The sequence below is a fragment of the Scyliorhinus torazame genome, chromosome 6 (genome assembly GCF_047496885.1).
Source record: "Scyliorhinus torazame isolate Kashiwa2021f chromosome 6, sScyTor2.1, whole genome shotgun sequence".
NCBI classification, from domain to species: domain Eukaryota; kingdom Metazoa; phylum Chordata; class Chondrichthyes; order Carcharhiniformes; family Scyliorhinidae; genus Scyliorhinus; species Scyliorhinus torazame.
In genome coordinates this window covers 117,977,822-117,993,098 of record NC_092712.1, presented here as the reverse complement: position 1 = coordinate 117,993,098, position 15,277 = coordinate 117,977,822, and the positions used below count along the sequence as shown (strand labels likewise).

The 15,277-nt window shown below is 47.7% G+C and overlaps 1 protein-coding gene across 1 annotated transcript in view; it reads left to right on the top strand.

The window, feature by feature from the left end:
* The window catches only part of dnah5l (dynein, axonemal, heavy chain 5 like), a 585,621-nt gene that overhangs the window by 441,593 nt on the left and 128,751 nt on the right, over positions 1-15,277 (top strand). Inside the window, exons 65-66 of the mRNA XM_072508719.1 lie at positions 11,911-12,081; positions 13,234-13,612. Coding sequence (XP_072364820.1) covers positions 11,911-12,081; positions 13,234-13,612 — 550 coding nt within the window. The remainder of the gene's footprint in view (positions 1-11,910; positions 12,082-13,233; positions 13,613-15,277) is intronic.

Below are 15,277 nucleotides of genomic sequence, written 5' to 3'. Positions count from 1 at the left end.
CAGAAGTGCCGAGTGGATGATCCATTTCTGTCTCCTCCGGAGGTCCCCAGCATCATAGATGTCAGTCTTCAGCCAACACAATTTCATCCTCGTGGTATCAGGAAATGGCTGAAGACACTGCATACTGCAAAAGCTTTGGGGCCTGACAATATTCTGGCAATAGTACTGAAGACTTGTGCTCCAAAACTTGGCGCATCCCTAGCCAAAGTGTTCAAGCACAACGACAACACTGGCTTCCACCCGACAATGTGGAAAATTTCCCAGGTGTGTCCTGTACACAAGAAACAGGGCAAATCAGACCCTGCCGTGGGGCCGCTCGGTAGCACTGTGGTAGCACTGTTGCTTCACAGCGCCAGGGTCCCAGGTTCAATTCCCAGCTTGGGTCACTGTCTGTGCGGAGTCTGCACGTTCTCCCTGTGTCCGCGTGGGTTTCCTATGGGTCCTCCGGTTTGCTCCCACATGCTTCCAAAGACGTGCTATACTGTTAGGTGAATTGAACATTCTGAATTCTCCCTCTGTGCACCCGAACAGGCGCAGGAGTGTGGCGACTAGGGGCTTTACACAGTAACTTCATTGCAGTGTTCATGTATGCCTACTTGTGACAATAAAGATTATTATTAACACTCTATCAGTCTACTCTACATCATCAGCGAAGTGATGGAAGGAGTCATCAACAGTGCTATCATGCGGCACTTACTCAGCAATAACCTGCTCACGGATGCTCAGTTTGCCAAGGGCACTCAGCTCCTGACCTCATTACAGCCTTGGTTCAAACATGGACAAAAGAGCTGAATGCCAGAGGTGAGGTGAGAGTGACTACCCTTGACATCAAGGCAGCATTTGACCGGATATGACATCAAGGAATCCAAGCAAAACTGGTCAATGGGAATCAAGGGGAAAACCTTCGGCTGGTTGGAGTCACACCGGGCACAAAGGAAGATGGTTGTCGTGGTTAGAGGTTAATCATCTCAGCTCCAGGACATCACTGCAGGAGTTCCTCAGGGTGGCGTCCTTGGCCCAACCATCTTCAGCTGCTTCATCAATAACCTTTTCTCCATCATAAGGTCAGAAGTGGGGATGTTCGCCGATGACTGCACAATGTTCAGCACCATTCTCGACTCCTCAGATAATGAAGAAGTCCATGTCCAAATGCAGAAGACCTGCACAATATCCAGGCTTAGGCTGACAAGTGGTAAGTTACATTCGCGCCACACAAGTGCCAAAAATGACCATCTCCTACAAGAGAGGGTCTAACCACTGACCCTTGACATTCAATGGCATTACTATCACTGAATCCCCCACAATCAACATCCTGGTCATTACCATTGATCAGAAACTGAACTGGATTAGCCACATAAATACTGTGACTAACAGAGCAGGTTAAAGGCTAGGTATCCTACAGCGAGCAACCTACCACCTGACCCCCTCCAAGGTCTGTCCACCATCTACAAGGCACAAGTCAGGAATGTAATGGAATATTCTCCACTTGCCTGGATGAGTGCAGCTCCAACAACACTCAAGAAGCTTAAAACCACCATGACAAAGCAGCCTGCTTAATTGCTCCCTCTTCCACAAACATTCAGTCCCTCCACCACCGACAAACAGTGGCAGCCGTGTGTACCATCTACAATATGCAGTAACTCACCAAGGTTCCTTAGACAGCATCTTCCAAACCCACAACCACTACCATCTAGAAGGACAAGACCAGCAGATACCTGGGAATCCCACCACCTGGAGGTTCCTCTCCAAGGCACTCACCGTCCCAACTTGGAAATATTATTTTTTTAAATCTTTATTGTCACAAGTAGGTTTACATTAACACTGCAATGAAGTTACTGTGAAAATCCCCTCGTCGCCACATTCTGGTGCCTGTTCGGGTACACAGAGGGAGAATTCAGAATGTCCAAATTACCTAACAGCACGTTTTTCGGGACATGTGGGAGGATACCAGAGCACCCGGAGGAAACCCACGCAGACACGGGCAGAACGTACAGACTCTATACAGACAATGACCCAAACCGGGAATCGAACCTGGGACCCTAGAGCTGTGAAGCAACAGTGCTACCCACTGTATTACCGTGTTGCCGTTCCTTCACAGTCGCTGGGTCAAAATCCTGGAACTCCCTCCCTAACATCATATGGATGTACCTACACCTCAGGGACTCTTGGACAGTCACATGGACAGCAGTAAATTGAAGGGGTGTAGGTTAGGTTGATCTTAGATTCGGATAAATGGTCGGCACAACTTCGTGGGCTGAAGGGCCTGAATGTACTGTGCTGTACTATTCTATGTTCTATGATTGCAGAGGGTCAAGAAATCAGCTCACCACCTTCTAAAGCGACAGACAATAAATGCTGGCCGAACCAGCGAAGCCTACATCCCATAAATTAATGTTTTCAAAGCTACATTTTCGATACTGTAAAATTTATTCTCTCATTTTATCCATTTTATGAACTTTTAAATTTGTCTGAAGTCTTTTCCACAATTACAAAGTTGATCTTTTGCTTGACAGCCTGCCAGTTGGCAGCAGTAACAATCTGGCAAACACAATGTTTATTGTACACAGATAACACTCATGTTACAGCATTTCAGTGTGAACGATAAAGGAGGTAAAACAATTTTACAGTACATGTGAAAATGACCTGGTTTAGAAACGGAGACAGGGGGCGGGATTCTCTAATAATGGGGCTATGCCCACGCTGGCGTTAAAAGCGACGCCAACCACTCCGGTGTCAACGGTCCCCGATAATGGGGAATGGTCCCCTTCCTAGGTGGCTAGGTTGCCGCCGGAGTGGTCCCCGCAGCTCCAGCCGGCGTGGAACGGCCTGCGCGGGTTTGCACATGCGCGGAACGGCCGGCGTATTTCTACGCATGCGTGGGAGTTCCCTTCTCCGCGCCGGCCCCCGGGCAATATGGCCCGGTGCGCAGTAAAATAGGCCCCCACGGATCCAGCCCGCCCGCCAATCGGTAGGCCCTGATCTCGGGCCTGGCCACCGTGGGGTCGGATCCTCCCGTGCCCCCCCTCCTCCAGGACGGCCTCCGCACACTCACCTTCCAGGTCCCGCCGTGTGGGACCTGAGTAACCCACATCAGTGGGATGCGGCCAAAGTCGTTGGCCACTTGGCCCATCGGGGCCCGGAGAATCGCCGGGGGGGGCGCTGTCAACGGCCCGCGGGGAATCCCGCAGGCACTCGAGAATCGGCAGCGGAGAATGGGGAAGCTGGCTTCGGGGCGGATTCTCGCCCCCCCCCGGGGATTTCCCGGCCTGGATGCCTGGGGATGCCTCTAGCCGGCTATATACTTTCCAGTCGCAGCTCCGTTTTTTCTCGATCAGAACCATGAAAATCTGGTCCAAGACCATGAAGGAGTGAGACTTGTAAATTGAAAATCCAGAATCATAGGATCATGGAATCCTAAAGTGCAGAAGGAAACCATTCGGCCCACCCAGTCTCACTGACCCTCTGAAAGAGCACTCTACCTAGGCCCACACCCTCACCCTATCCCCATAACCCCCCCTAACCTTTTGGACAATAAGGGCAATTTATTATGGCCAATACACCTAACCTGCACATTTTTGGATCGTGAGAGGAAACCAGAGCAGCGGGAGGATACCCACGCAGGCATGGGGAGAACATCATGGGGGTGATTCTCCGAGCCCCGCACTGGGTCGGAGAATCGGCGCAACCGCGCCATGACGTCCCGCGCCGAGGGTGCGGACTATCGGTGCCATTTGCACCAGCGTGTTTGGCGTGGCGCCGGCCGCTGGAATCGGCGTGGCCGCCGATTCTCCGGCCTGGGGCGAGCGGCCACGCCGATACAACAGAGTCCTGCCAGCGCCGTTCATCCCTGGTCGCTGCCGACAGGAACTCTGCGCGAACGGTAGGGGGGCGGCCTGTGGGGGGGGGGGGGGGGGCTCCTTCACCGGGGGGGGGGCCTCCGTTGGGGTCTGGCCCACGATTGGGGCCCACCAATCGGCAGGCCAGTCTCTCCCCCTCCGGGCTTACTTTCTGGCATGGCTGGCCCCTGAATACCGACGCCGGGGCCGACGCGCTAAAGAAGTCCCCCGCGCATGCGCAGGTTGGCGCGGCCCAACCTGCGCATGCAGGTTTTCTTAACAGTGTTAAAGAAAATTGAACAAACTAGGTAGATGAGTGATACACTGTACAAGTTATGAGTACAGTGATCATTAAACAATAAGTCCAAATCATATGCATGAGTCCACAGTTCATTAATTATTAGGGTCGAGTGGCTTTCTTGTTTGGTTGGTGAGTTGGTGATGTTGATGGTGGCATTGCATTGTAAACGCCATCAGTGTTCCTGTGCTGAAGGAACCAAGAAGTGGTCAAATCACTTTGTTCAGACTGGAGTCTAGTTACTAGTGGTGTACCACAAGGATCTGTTTTGGGGCCACTGCTGTTTGTCATTTTTATAAATGACTTGGAGGAGGGCGTAGAAGGATGGGTGAGTAAATTTGCAGATGACACTAAAGTCGGTGGAGTTGTGGACAGTGCGGACGGATGTTACAAGTTACAGAGGGACATAGATAAGCTGCAGCACTGGGCTGAGAGGGGACAAATGGAGTTTAATGCAGAAAAGTGTGAGGTGAATCATTTTGGAAGGAATAACAGGAAGACAGAGTACTGGGCTAATGGTAAGATTCTTGGCAGTGTGGATGAGCAGAGAGATCTCGGTGTCCATGTACATAGATCCCTGAAAGTTGTCACCCAGGTTGAGAGGGTTGTTAAGAAGGCGTACGGTGTGTTAGCTTTTATTGGTAGAGGGATTGAGTTTCAGAGCCATGAGGTCATGTTGGAGCTGTACAAAACTCTGGTGCAGCCGCATTTGGAGTATTGCGTGCAATTCTGGTCGCCGCATTATAGGAAGGATGTGGAAGTATTGGAAAGGGTGCAGAGGAGATTTACCAGAATGTTGCCTGGTATGGAGGGAAGACCTTATGAGGAAAGGCAGAGGAACTTGAGGCTGTTTTCATTAGAGAGAAGAAGGTTAAGAGGTGACTTAATTGAGGCATACAAGATGATCAGAGGATTGGATAGGGTGGACAGTGAGACCCTTCTTCCTCGGATGGTGATGTCTAGCATGAGGGGACATAGCTTTAAATTGAGGGGAGATAGATATAGGACAGATGTCAGAGGTAGGTTCTTTATTCAGAGAGTAGTAAGGGCATGGAATGCCCTGCCTGCAACAGTAGTGGACTCGCCAACACTAAGGGCATTCAAATGGTCATTGGATAGACATATGGACAATAAGGGAATAGTGTAGATGGGCTTTAGAGTGATTTCACTGGTCGGCGCAACATCGAGGGCCAAAGGGCCTGTACTGCGCTGTTATGTTCTATGTTGTCGGATTTGGACTCTTTATTTTTTTTCTTTCGATGCTTGTGGTGGTAATTCTTGATGACATCTGTCCTGAAAGCCAGGTTGCCTGTTGGTAGTGCAGCGAACGTGAATTGGTAAGATGCATCATCCTGCCATGGCATGTCATTGTATTAAGCTGAGCAGTAACAGTGTCCCTCATTTGCAGAGTTGTACCATGTCGTACCAGTCGTAGTTCCATTGGTGTTGTTTTTGTCGTGCTTGTTGTTGACGTTGTTGCCATTGGTACTCTTCTTGCTATTGTCTTTGATGTTGTTGTTGTGGTGGTTGGTTTTGTTGCTGTTTTTGCTGCTCTCAAGGACCACACTCTGTGGGTAATACGACTCCTTCACACAGTTACTCGTGTCAGCGTCCTGTGTGGCATCTGCTGTCTCCTTGAGCGTGCTGTCACTGAGTTTGCGGCGCTCCCCGCCTGGAGTCATGTCCGGCTTACTTGAATCAGCTTTGGCTTGTCGATGCTCCCCATCTGGAGTCTGGTTTGTTTCACCTGAGTCAGTTTTGGCTTGTCGATGCTCCCCATCTGGAGTCTGGTCTGTTTCACCTGAGTCAGTTTTGGCTTGTCGATGCTCCCCGTCTGGTGCCGTTTCTGGTCCATCTGAATCAGCTTTGGTGTCTTGACGCTCCCCGTCCGGAGTCATTGCAGGTTCACTTGAGTCCGCTGAGGTTTCTTGATGCTCCATGTGCAGAGTCATTTCAGGTTCACTTGAACCTTCTGAAGTTTCGTGATACTCCCCGTCCGGAGTCGAAACAGTCAGAATGCATTTGCTTGTGGAGGGGCTCGAGCGAATGAGGTTTGACTTAACGTGGTGTCACCGGAGTCACCAGTAGCCTCACTGTGATTGTCGAGTGCCTCTGTACATTCTAGCTGAGGTCTGTCACGTTGCACATCTGGTATGGGAAGTGGGATGCCATCGTCACTTGTCTCACATACAGTGGGTAGAGCCTCAGTGTCTTCTTGTCGTTCACTTGAGCTGGGTAGACCGTCAGAGTCTTCTTCTGGTGGCTCAAATAATCTGGGTGAACTGCCAAAGTCTTCTTGCTGTTCACTGGAGCATGGCAGACTATCATAGTCTTTCTGTTGTGCACTTGAGCATGGCAGACTGTCATAGTCTTTCTGTTGTTCACTTGAGCGTGGCAGACTTGCATTGTCTGCTGCTGGTTGCTCAGAGGACGTTGCTAGACCCTTGTGGTCTTGTTCATGCAAGGACTGCGCTTTGGAGTCTTGCATTGCTTCTATCGTGGAGGCTGTCCACGAGCTCGCTGTGGAGGCTTGTGTCACTCCCTCTGTGGAGTCTTGCAGCGTTCCTTATGTGGAACCGTGCATTGGTCTCTCTGTGGAAACTGTCATCACTTCTTGTTCATGCAAGGACTGCGCTCTGGAGTCTTGCGTTGCTTCTATCGTGGAGTCTGTCCACGAGCTCGCTGTGAAGTCTTTCATCGCTTTCTGTGTGGAGGCTGGGACCCTTTGTGGTGCGTGGACCACTCTCTGTGTGGAGTCAGGAGCCCTTCGCGGTGCGTGGACCACTATCTGTGTGGCAGCAGGCCGCTCTCTGTGGGCTTGTACTGCTCTCTGTCTCTTGGTGTCAGGCTGCAGGATAATCCTGCACTCACGAGTGGGGATGTCATATATGCTGGGCTGAAGATTCCCCAATCCGAAGAACTCGTTGTCGGGGTCTTCAATGTACAACACGTCTAATTGTGGATCGGATTTAGTACTGGGGTAGCCTCCAAAGGTGAAAGTTTCATCTGAGTCGTCTTCCAAGACCATATCACCACGTTTTGTGTCGGAGCTGGCATTCGGCTCGCGATGTCCAAAGAAGAATTCACGGTCTGAGTCATAGTCTTCAAGGACGGTATCTTCTCTTTGGGCAGTGCTAACTGCTTGTTGCAGGATTCTGCGGAGGTTACTTTCAGCTACTGGTCGAATTTCAGGCATTGTGCTGTCGTTCCAGGTGAAAGAATCTGGTTTTGAGGCTTTAGATTTTTTTTTTGTGTTTTGGGACATTTCCCCATTAAGTGGGCGTGGTCTGGGGCCTCTGACGTCATGAAGCGTGTGACATAGTGCGTAGGAAGCGATTGCGCATGCGCAGATCACTGGTCCTTTACTTGGGACCTTCTTTTCAATTGCGCATGCGTGGCTTCTCGCGCATGCGTGGCTTCTCGCGCATGCGCAAACGGACCTTCCCGTTCTGTGTGCTCTTCGCCCAACTGCGCAACTGCCCAACAAGCACCTTTTCCAAGATGGCTGCAATTCAAAACTGCCGTTCGTTGCAGCAAGCCTACCTCATGATGAGTGTTGCCGCCTCTTTTACCTTTTCGTCTTGTATGTTCCTCGCAAAATTCTTAGAATTTGTCCAGAACTGCCTGGAAGTCGCCCTTGTTTTGCCCCTTTGCGTATCTGAAGGTCTGGTAGATTTCAGCTGCTTCTGGACCCGCGATGGTATGTAGAAGCTTTATTTTCTCTGCATTTGGCACGCCATCTAGGTCGGACGCAACCAGGTAGATCTCGAATCTCTGCCTGAACCAACGCCAGTTTTCACTGAGATTGCCTTGGTACCTGAGCTGCTGTGGAACCGGAATCCCGAACATCTTGCCTGGGTGTTGTTGCTGGTTCTCACTGTGTTGTTGAGTTTTAACTATATGGATTGAAACAGTTCACTCCTGGAACCATGTTTTGTTATGCTCTTGACGTAGCATAAGCTGCTTACTTGATGTGCACTCTGACAAAGGAAAGTTCAGACTTTGAGATAGCTTTAACATGTTCATTGCTGTTAACAATTCTCCTACTTGGATTCAACGCTACTGTTAATCCTGCTATCGCTACTCAGACTCACTAACCAGTCTGCTACAATCCAGGTGGTGGGTGTGGTGTTCAATCAACCCTGTGTCTGTACTCACTGAGTGTCTGCACTGGAAAGAGACTGAGCATGTGTGATGTGTCCTTTTATATGGGTTGGTGTAATGCCCTCCCGTGGTAGTGTCACCTCTGTGTGTATCGTGACTGCCCATTGGTCGTGTCCTATCTAACTGACCTATTGGTTGACTGCATGTGTGTCATGTCTCTGGTGTTCCCTCTAGTGTCTAGCTAGGTGTAGTGTATGTACATTAACCCTTTGTGTACTTACAGTGATCTATATCACCACAGAGTCAGCACGTTCTCCCTGTGTCTGCATGGATGTGCTCTGGTTTCATCCCGAAAGACATGCATGTTAGGTGAATTGGACATTCTGAATTCTCCCTCAGTGTTCCCGAACAGGTGGCGTAGTGTGGCGACTATGGGATTGTCACAGTAAGTTTATTGCAATGTAAGCCCACTTGTGACACTAATATAAAGATTATTATTACATCTTTGGAATTAAAAACCCAGATTTCATTAGAAAAGGACACTTTAATAAATAATAGTTTTTCTTAACTTTTCCTCTTACGAGAAGCAGTTATTTTGCACTTTGATACTAGAGGAATCTTTAAAAGATAAATTTCTCAATTTAAAACAAAATTGTTTTTAAGTGTGCAGTTACTTGGAGTTAACAACTTCTTTAACAATGTTCTTCGGAAGATTTTAGGCTGAATAATTAGATGAGTTTTCTGCAGTCTCTGGTATGTCATAAAGCACAAGTGTCCTGAATATCTCTGAACACAAATGCTTAGATGTGTCCATCTTGATGTTCACCAGCTATTTTGCCAATGTTGACAGGGTCAGGGTGCAGTGACACTTTTCCATGCTTAACTGAACTGTCCTGTCTACCAAAGAGGCCAGAAATGGAGACATAGGACTGGATTTTTATGTAGGAAGCAGGAGGGTCAAGCCGTGAAACTTCCTGACTTTAGAAGACCCATCTCCTTTAAAAAGGAACCCGACCATTGTATTTTTGTTCCGGGAGGTAGGGGTGGGATCGAGGCAAAAAGTTTGAAATTTTAATGGGTGATTCTCCTGCTTCCCAGGACCCTCTGAAAATGCCTCCGACGCTTAGCTAGAGTGAGAGACTTTGGACAGTTCTGTGGGACTTAATTGAATAGTTACCCAGGAAATGTTACACAGAAAGATCCTAGTCTAATTCCTTGATAATGGTACAACTGACCCACAATTACTTGCACTGACTGGCCCTCTTCCAACTATCCTCCTTGACCCCCTAACCACTCAACTACCCTCCCCCAGCTCGACCAGACAACCCCCACCACACTTATAACACCCCCAAACCAACCTGACTAGTTCATGGCGTGACTACCTCTTCTGACCTGATTATTCTCTGACCCACCTACCTACTCACCCACTTACCTACTCACCCACCTACCCATCTCCCTCTACCCAGTTACCTCACCAACCTACCCACTTCGCCCTAAGCTCACTCACATACTGATCATAGAATTTACAGTGCAGAAGGAGGCCATTCGGCCCATCGGGTCTGCACCAGCTCTTAGAAAGAGCAACCTACCCAAGGTCCACACCTCCACCCTATCCCCATAATCCAGCAACCCCACCCAACACTATGGGCAATTTTGGACACTAAGGGCAATTTAGCATGGCCAATCCACCTAACCTGCACATCTTTGGACTGTGGGAGGAAACCGGAGCACCCGGAGGAAACCCACGCAGACACGGGGAGGATGTGCAGACTCCGCACAGACAGTGACCCAAGCCGGAATCGAACCTAGCACCCTGGAGCTGTGAAGCAATTGTGCTATCCACAATGCTACCATGCTGCCCTGCCGTGATGCACTATCAATTACCACAAAGACGAGAGTAGTGGAATAATCAAGGCTTTATTGAGCAAAGATGTTGTGCCTCCTGTAGCTGCTACCAGAATGGCTGCAGCTCCGGCACACATTTATATGCCGCCTACTGGGCGGAGCCAGAAGGCAGGGATTTACCCATGTCCCTACCTGCAACAGTCGTGGACTCGCCAACAATAAGGACATTCAAATGGTCATTGGATAGACATATGGATGATAAGGGAATAGTGTAGATGGGCTTTAGAGTGGTTTCACAGGTCGGCGCAACATCGAGGGCCGAAGGGCCTGTACTGCGCTGTTATGTTCTATGTTCTATGTACCTCTAGTATACGTGTCTTACCGTAATACATATAATACAGCTAGTGGTGACTACCACACATACCCACCTTTTGTGAGGGCTACGAAGAAACCAGCACGAGTTTTAAGGATACAAAGAAATAACATTTATTTACAATAACATATATACACAACAGCAGCAGCAACTTCGCTTGCTACTCACCTCTTCCTGCTGGTTCCAACCTGGCCAGCTTTATTTATACAGGGAGTCTGCTAATGATTTCTCCACCCCCCTCATTGGGGAAGCTCATACTCCTGGGATTGTCATTAGTCCCCAGCCAATGGTAAGCAGGCAGGTTATAACACCACCGTACCCATTCATTCATCACATTCACTAACTCACTCACTCACCGAATCACTAACATGCACAATGGACACTTAAGCTTATCCTGTGGCAACTAGTGCCATAAAAATCAGTGTGGCTTCTACGCTGATTCTCTTCTCTGCTCTCTGTGTTGATTTCTGTGTTGAGGAAGTTCCTCTGCATCGTGGATTGGTACTTTGGCCTTTTTAAATGTATCCAGGTAAATGTGTATCTGACTGATCACATTGGATGCAGCAGTTCCAACACTGTGGTTGCAAGATTTGGGCCAGGCTCACTGTTGGTCTCAAACCAACTACTGTCAAAATCTCCACTGAGTCAATGTATTAGTATGGTACTGAGCAATACACAGCAGAAAGGTGTTAAATTCCACCAGTCTGCTGATTCCAGCTGATTCACCTGATGAAGGAGCTGCACTCTGAAAGCTAGTGATTCGAAACAAACCTGTTGGACTATAACCTGGTGTTGTAAGACTTCTTACTGATTCCAGCTGAAGTGAGGAATGGGAGCAATGTAGAGCTGTAAATTATTTCATTCCCTTGGTTATAAGGGAAATACAAGCCAAGATTCCCACTCCTAATTGCTATCCAATCAGAAGATATGGGCAGCACGGTAGCATTGTAGATAGCTCAATTGCTTCACAGCTCCAGGGTCCCAGGTTCGATTCCGGCTTGGGTCACTGGCTGTGCGGAGTCTGCACATCCTCCCCGTGTGTGCGTGGGTTTCCTCCGGGTGCTCCGGATTCCTCCCACAGTTCAAAGATGTGCAGGTTAGGTGGATTGGCCATGATAAATTGCCCTTAGTGTCCAAAATTGCCCTTAGTGTTGGGTGGTGTTACTGGATTATGGGGATAGGGTGGAGGTGTTGACCTTGGGTAGGGTGCTCTTTCCAAGAGCCGATGCAGACTCGATGGGCCGAATGGCCTCCTTCTGCACTGTAAATTCTATGCTAATGATAAAAAAAGATGGATAATTGTGAACAGTGGGTGATGATAGGATTGCTCATGGAAGCATACTCTCGCATGGGTTGGTATTTGCAGGAGAGGAGGGGAGAGAATTTGTAGATTGGAAAGCTTTGTCAAGAATTTCCAGATTATTAACATATTTAATTGTTGTGGTTTACACTAGGAGTTGGAAGCAGAGAGGGTACAACTGATGGAAGAAGTCACATCAAACAAACGGAGAATGCAAGAATTGGAAGATAACCTGCTATTTCGTCTAACCAGCACAGAAGGCTCTCTGGTGGAGGATGAGTCATTGATTGAAGTACTTAAGGTCACTAAGATAACAGCTGAAGAGGTAAAAATGACTGACAAAAGTATTATTCTGGGTCTGATTAGTCGATAATGTTGCAGCTGTATAGAACCTTAGTTAGGCCACACTTGGAGTATAGTGTTCAATTCTGGTCGCCACACTACCAGAAGGATGTGGAGGCTTTAGAGAGGGTGCAGAAGAGATTTACCAGAATGTTGCCTGGTATGGAGGGCATAAGCTATGAGGAGCGATTGAATAAACTCGGTTTGTTCTCACTGGAACGAAGGAGGTTGAGGGGCGACCTGATAGAGGTATACAAAATTATGAGGGGCATAGACAGAGTGGATAGTCAGAGGCTTTTCCCCAGGGTAGAGGGGTCAATTACTAGGGGGCATAGGTTTAAGGTGAGAGGGGCAAAGTTTAGAGTAGATGTACGAGGCAAGTTTTTTACGCAGAGGGTAGTGGGTGCCTGGAACTCACTACCGGAGGAGGTAGTGGAGGCAGGGACGATAGGGACATTTAAGGGGCATCTTGACAAATATATGAATAGGATGGGAATAGAAGGATACGGACCCAGGAAGTGTAGAAGATTGTAGTTTAGTCGGGCAGTATGGTCGGCACGGGCTTGGAGGGCCGAAGGGCCTGTTCCTGTGCTGTACATTTCTTTGTTCTTTGTTCTTTGTTCTTTGATCCACAGGGCGTGATTTTCCCACTGCGTTGCACCCTACGGCGATCCCATTATGTCGGATGCATAGCAGGAGAGGCCAAAAAAGGGTTTTGCGGCAGATTCTGAGCCGCGTGCGACGCACCTGAACTGTGGTGCCGTGGCGATCTGGATCACACTCTCACTAAGTGTGATCCAGATAAACAAATTTAACTGATCGATTAGGCTCATTTAAATAGGCACAGCCCATTTGAGGCAGCAGTCTCCTAGCTCCCGGGATTCCACACCCGCCTGTACCCAAGCCAGTGTGAATTAATACTGCTTCCCAGGAAATATGAAAAATAATGGTGATACCGTAGAAATAGAAAAATCAGGATGGACTGAGCTCAGACAGAGGTTTCAGGAGAACCATTGTGGTGAGGATATTACACCAGCTCTACAGAGTTTGAATCAGTTTTCCTTCAAAACAAAAGGGATTTTTTCTTCATTTATTTTATGGTCGAAGGAGTTTGAAAATCTAATTTTACTTGCAGGTGAGTGAAAAACTGAACACAGCTGCACAGACAGAAGTGAAGATTAATGCCGCTCGTGAGGAATATCGGCCGGTTGCTTCACGTGGCAGCAACCTTTACTTCCTCATTGTCGAAATGAGTCTAGTGAATATCATGTACCAGACATCACTTCGACAATTCCTGGGTAATTTTGACATATCCATGGAGAAATCATCAAAATCACAGGTCACCTCTAAGCGAATTGCTAACATCATTGAATATCTCACCTATGAAGTGTTCAGGTATACAGCGCGGGGTCTGTATGAGAATCACAAATTCCTCTTCACTCTGCTTATGACACTAAAGATTGATCTACAGTCCAAGAAGGTCTCTCATGAAGATTTCCAGACTTTGATTAAAGGTAACCTTCACTAGTTGAATGATTTGTAGAGTACCTGTGATAAACATGTGTTGGAAGCTAAACTTGTTGCTCAATACAGAAAGCGGCTGACAAACCATAGAACCATAGAACTGTTACATCACAGAAGGAGGACATTCAGCCCATCTTGTCCATGCCAGCCCCAGGTGTCGCCCAGGTGTCCTTTCTAATTCCACCTTCTTGCACGTGGTCCATAGCCCTGCAGCTTACAGCACTTAAGGTTCAGATCCAGGTACCTTTTGAAAGAGTTCAGGGTCTCTGCCTCCACCACCACCTCGGGCAGCGAATTCCAGACACCCAATACCTGCTGCGTAAAAAAGTTCTTCCTCATGTCCCCATTACACCTTCTGCCACTTATCTTGGAACTATGTTCCCGTTTCGAGAATTCTCCACCAGTAAACTATTTCATCCTGTCCACAAATGCCAAATATTAAGCATTTGGCTTTCGATCCAACTATAGTTGTAAATGGCTTTGACTCATGGCTATTCATATTAAATACAATTCTTTTTTCATCCCCTTTGTTCCTTTGAGTGACTAACCAAATTAGCTGATGGTTTTGAGAAAATGGATTCCTTTACACAAGTACTTGTTTAATCCTGGTAATTTTTGAATGTCACATAGCACAGTGTAAGTATGAATGCATTCATCTAGGGCAGCACGGTGGCACAGTGGGTAGCACTGCTGCCTCACAGCGTCGAGGTCCCAGGTTCGATCCCAGCCCTGGGTCACTGTCCGTGTGGAGTTTGCACATTCTCCCCGTGTTTGCTTGGGCCTCACCCCCACAACCCAAAGATGTGCAAGGTAGGTGGATTGGCCACGCTAAATTGTCCCTTAATTGGAACAAAATGAATTGGGTACTCTAAAAAAAATGTTAAATTAATACATTCATCTGTTTTATATTTGGGGTTAATTTAACTTATTTAGAATCTTTTTCAGGTGCAAAACATATGCATGTAATTAACAAGGCAGCGTGATCAACTGGAAATAAAAGTAAATGCTGGAAATAACTATAATTTGTGCATCAAGTATAACCCAAACTAGGCCATTAGTTGAAGCATAAAGATAATAAAAGGAAAAATCCTTTCTAGAGAAAGCAACACCTGGAAGAGGAAGCCCAGAAGAAAAGAAGTTACATTGAGTTAGCAGGTCCTCCAGATAACCCAAAGCAATTCTAGCCAATGAATTGCAGGTGAAGTATAGTCACTGTTGTTATGTGTGCGGTGAGTGGATACTGTCAGGTAATGGTTACATTATAGGGCTGGAAATCCCGTGAGTTCAAATCCAACCCCGTTATTTTCCAAATGTGAATTCCGTGTAGAACTCAATATGGAACTAAAGCTAAACTGTTTGATTGTCATAGGTTCTCTTCACCAAAGTGAACCAGTCATCTTAAATTGGTCTGGTCTCCATGTGATTTCAATACCGTACCATAATGTGGTCGAATGGGCAGCTTCCTGAAGTTGTTTTAAAAAAACTCGAGCAGTGGTTCAAGAATCCTCATCCTCTCTGGGAAACCGGGAATGGGCAAAAAATGCCAGTCTTTCCAGCAATGCACACATGCAGAGAATGAAAAAGAGGCAGCCAATTTGCATACAGCAAGATCACACAACTGTAATGAGATAATCAATTTGTTTTTCGTAGAGCTT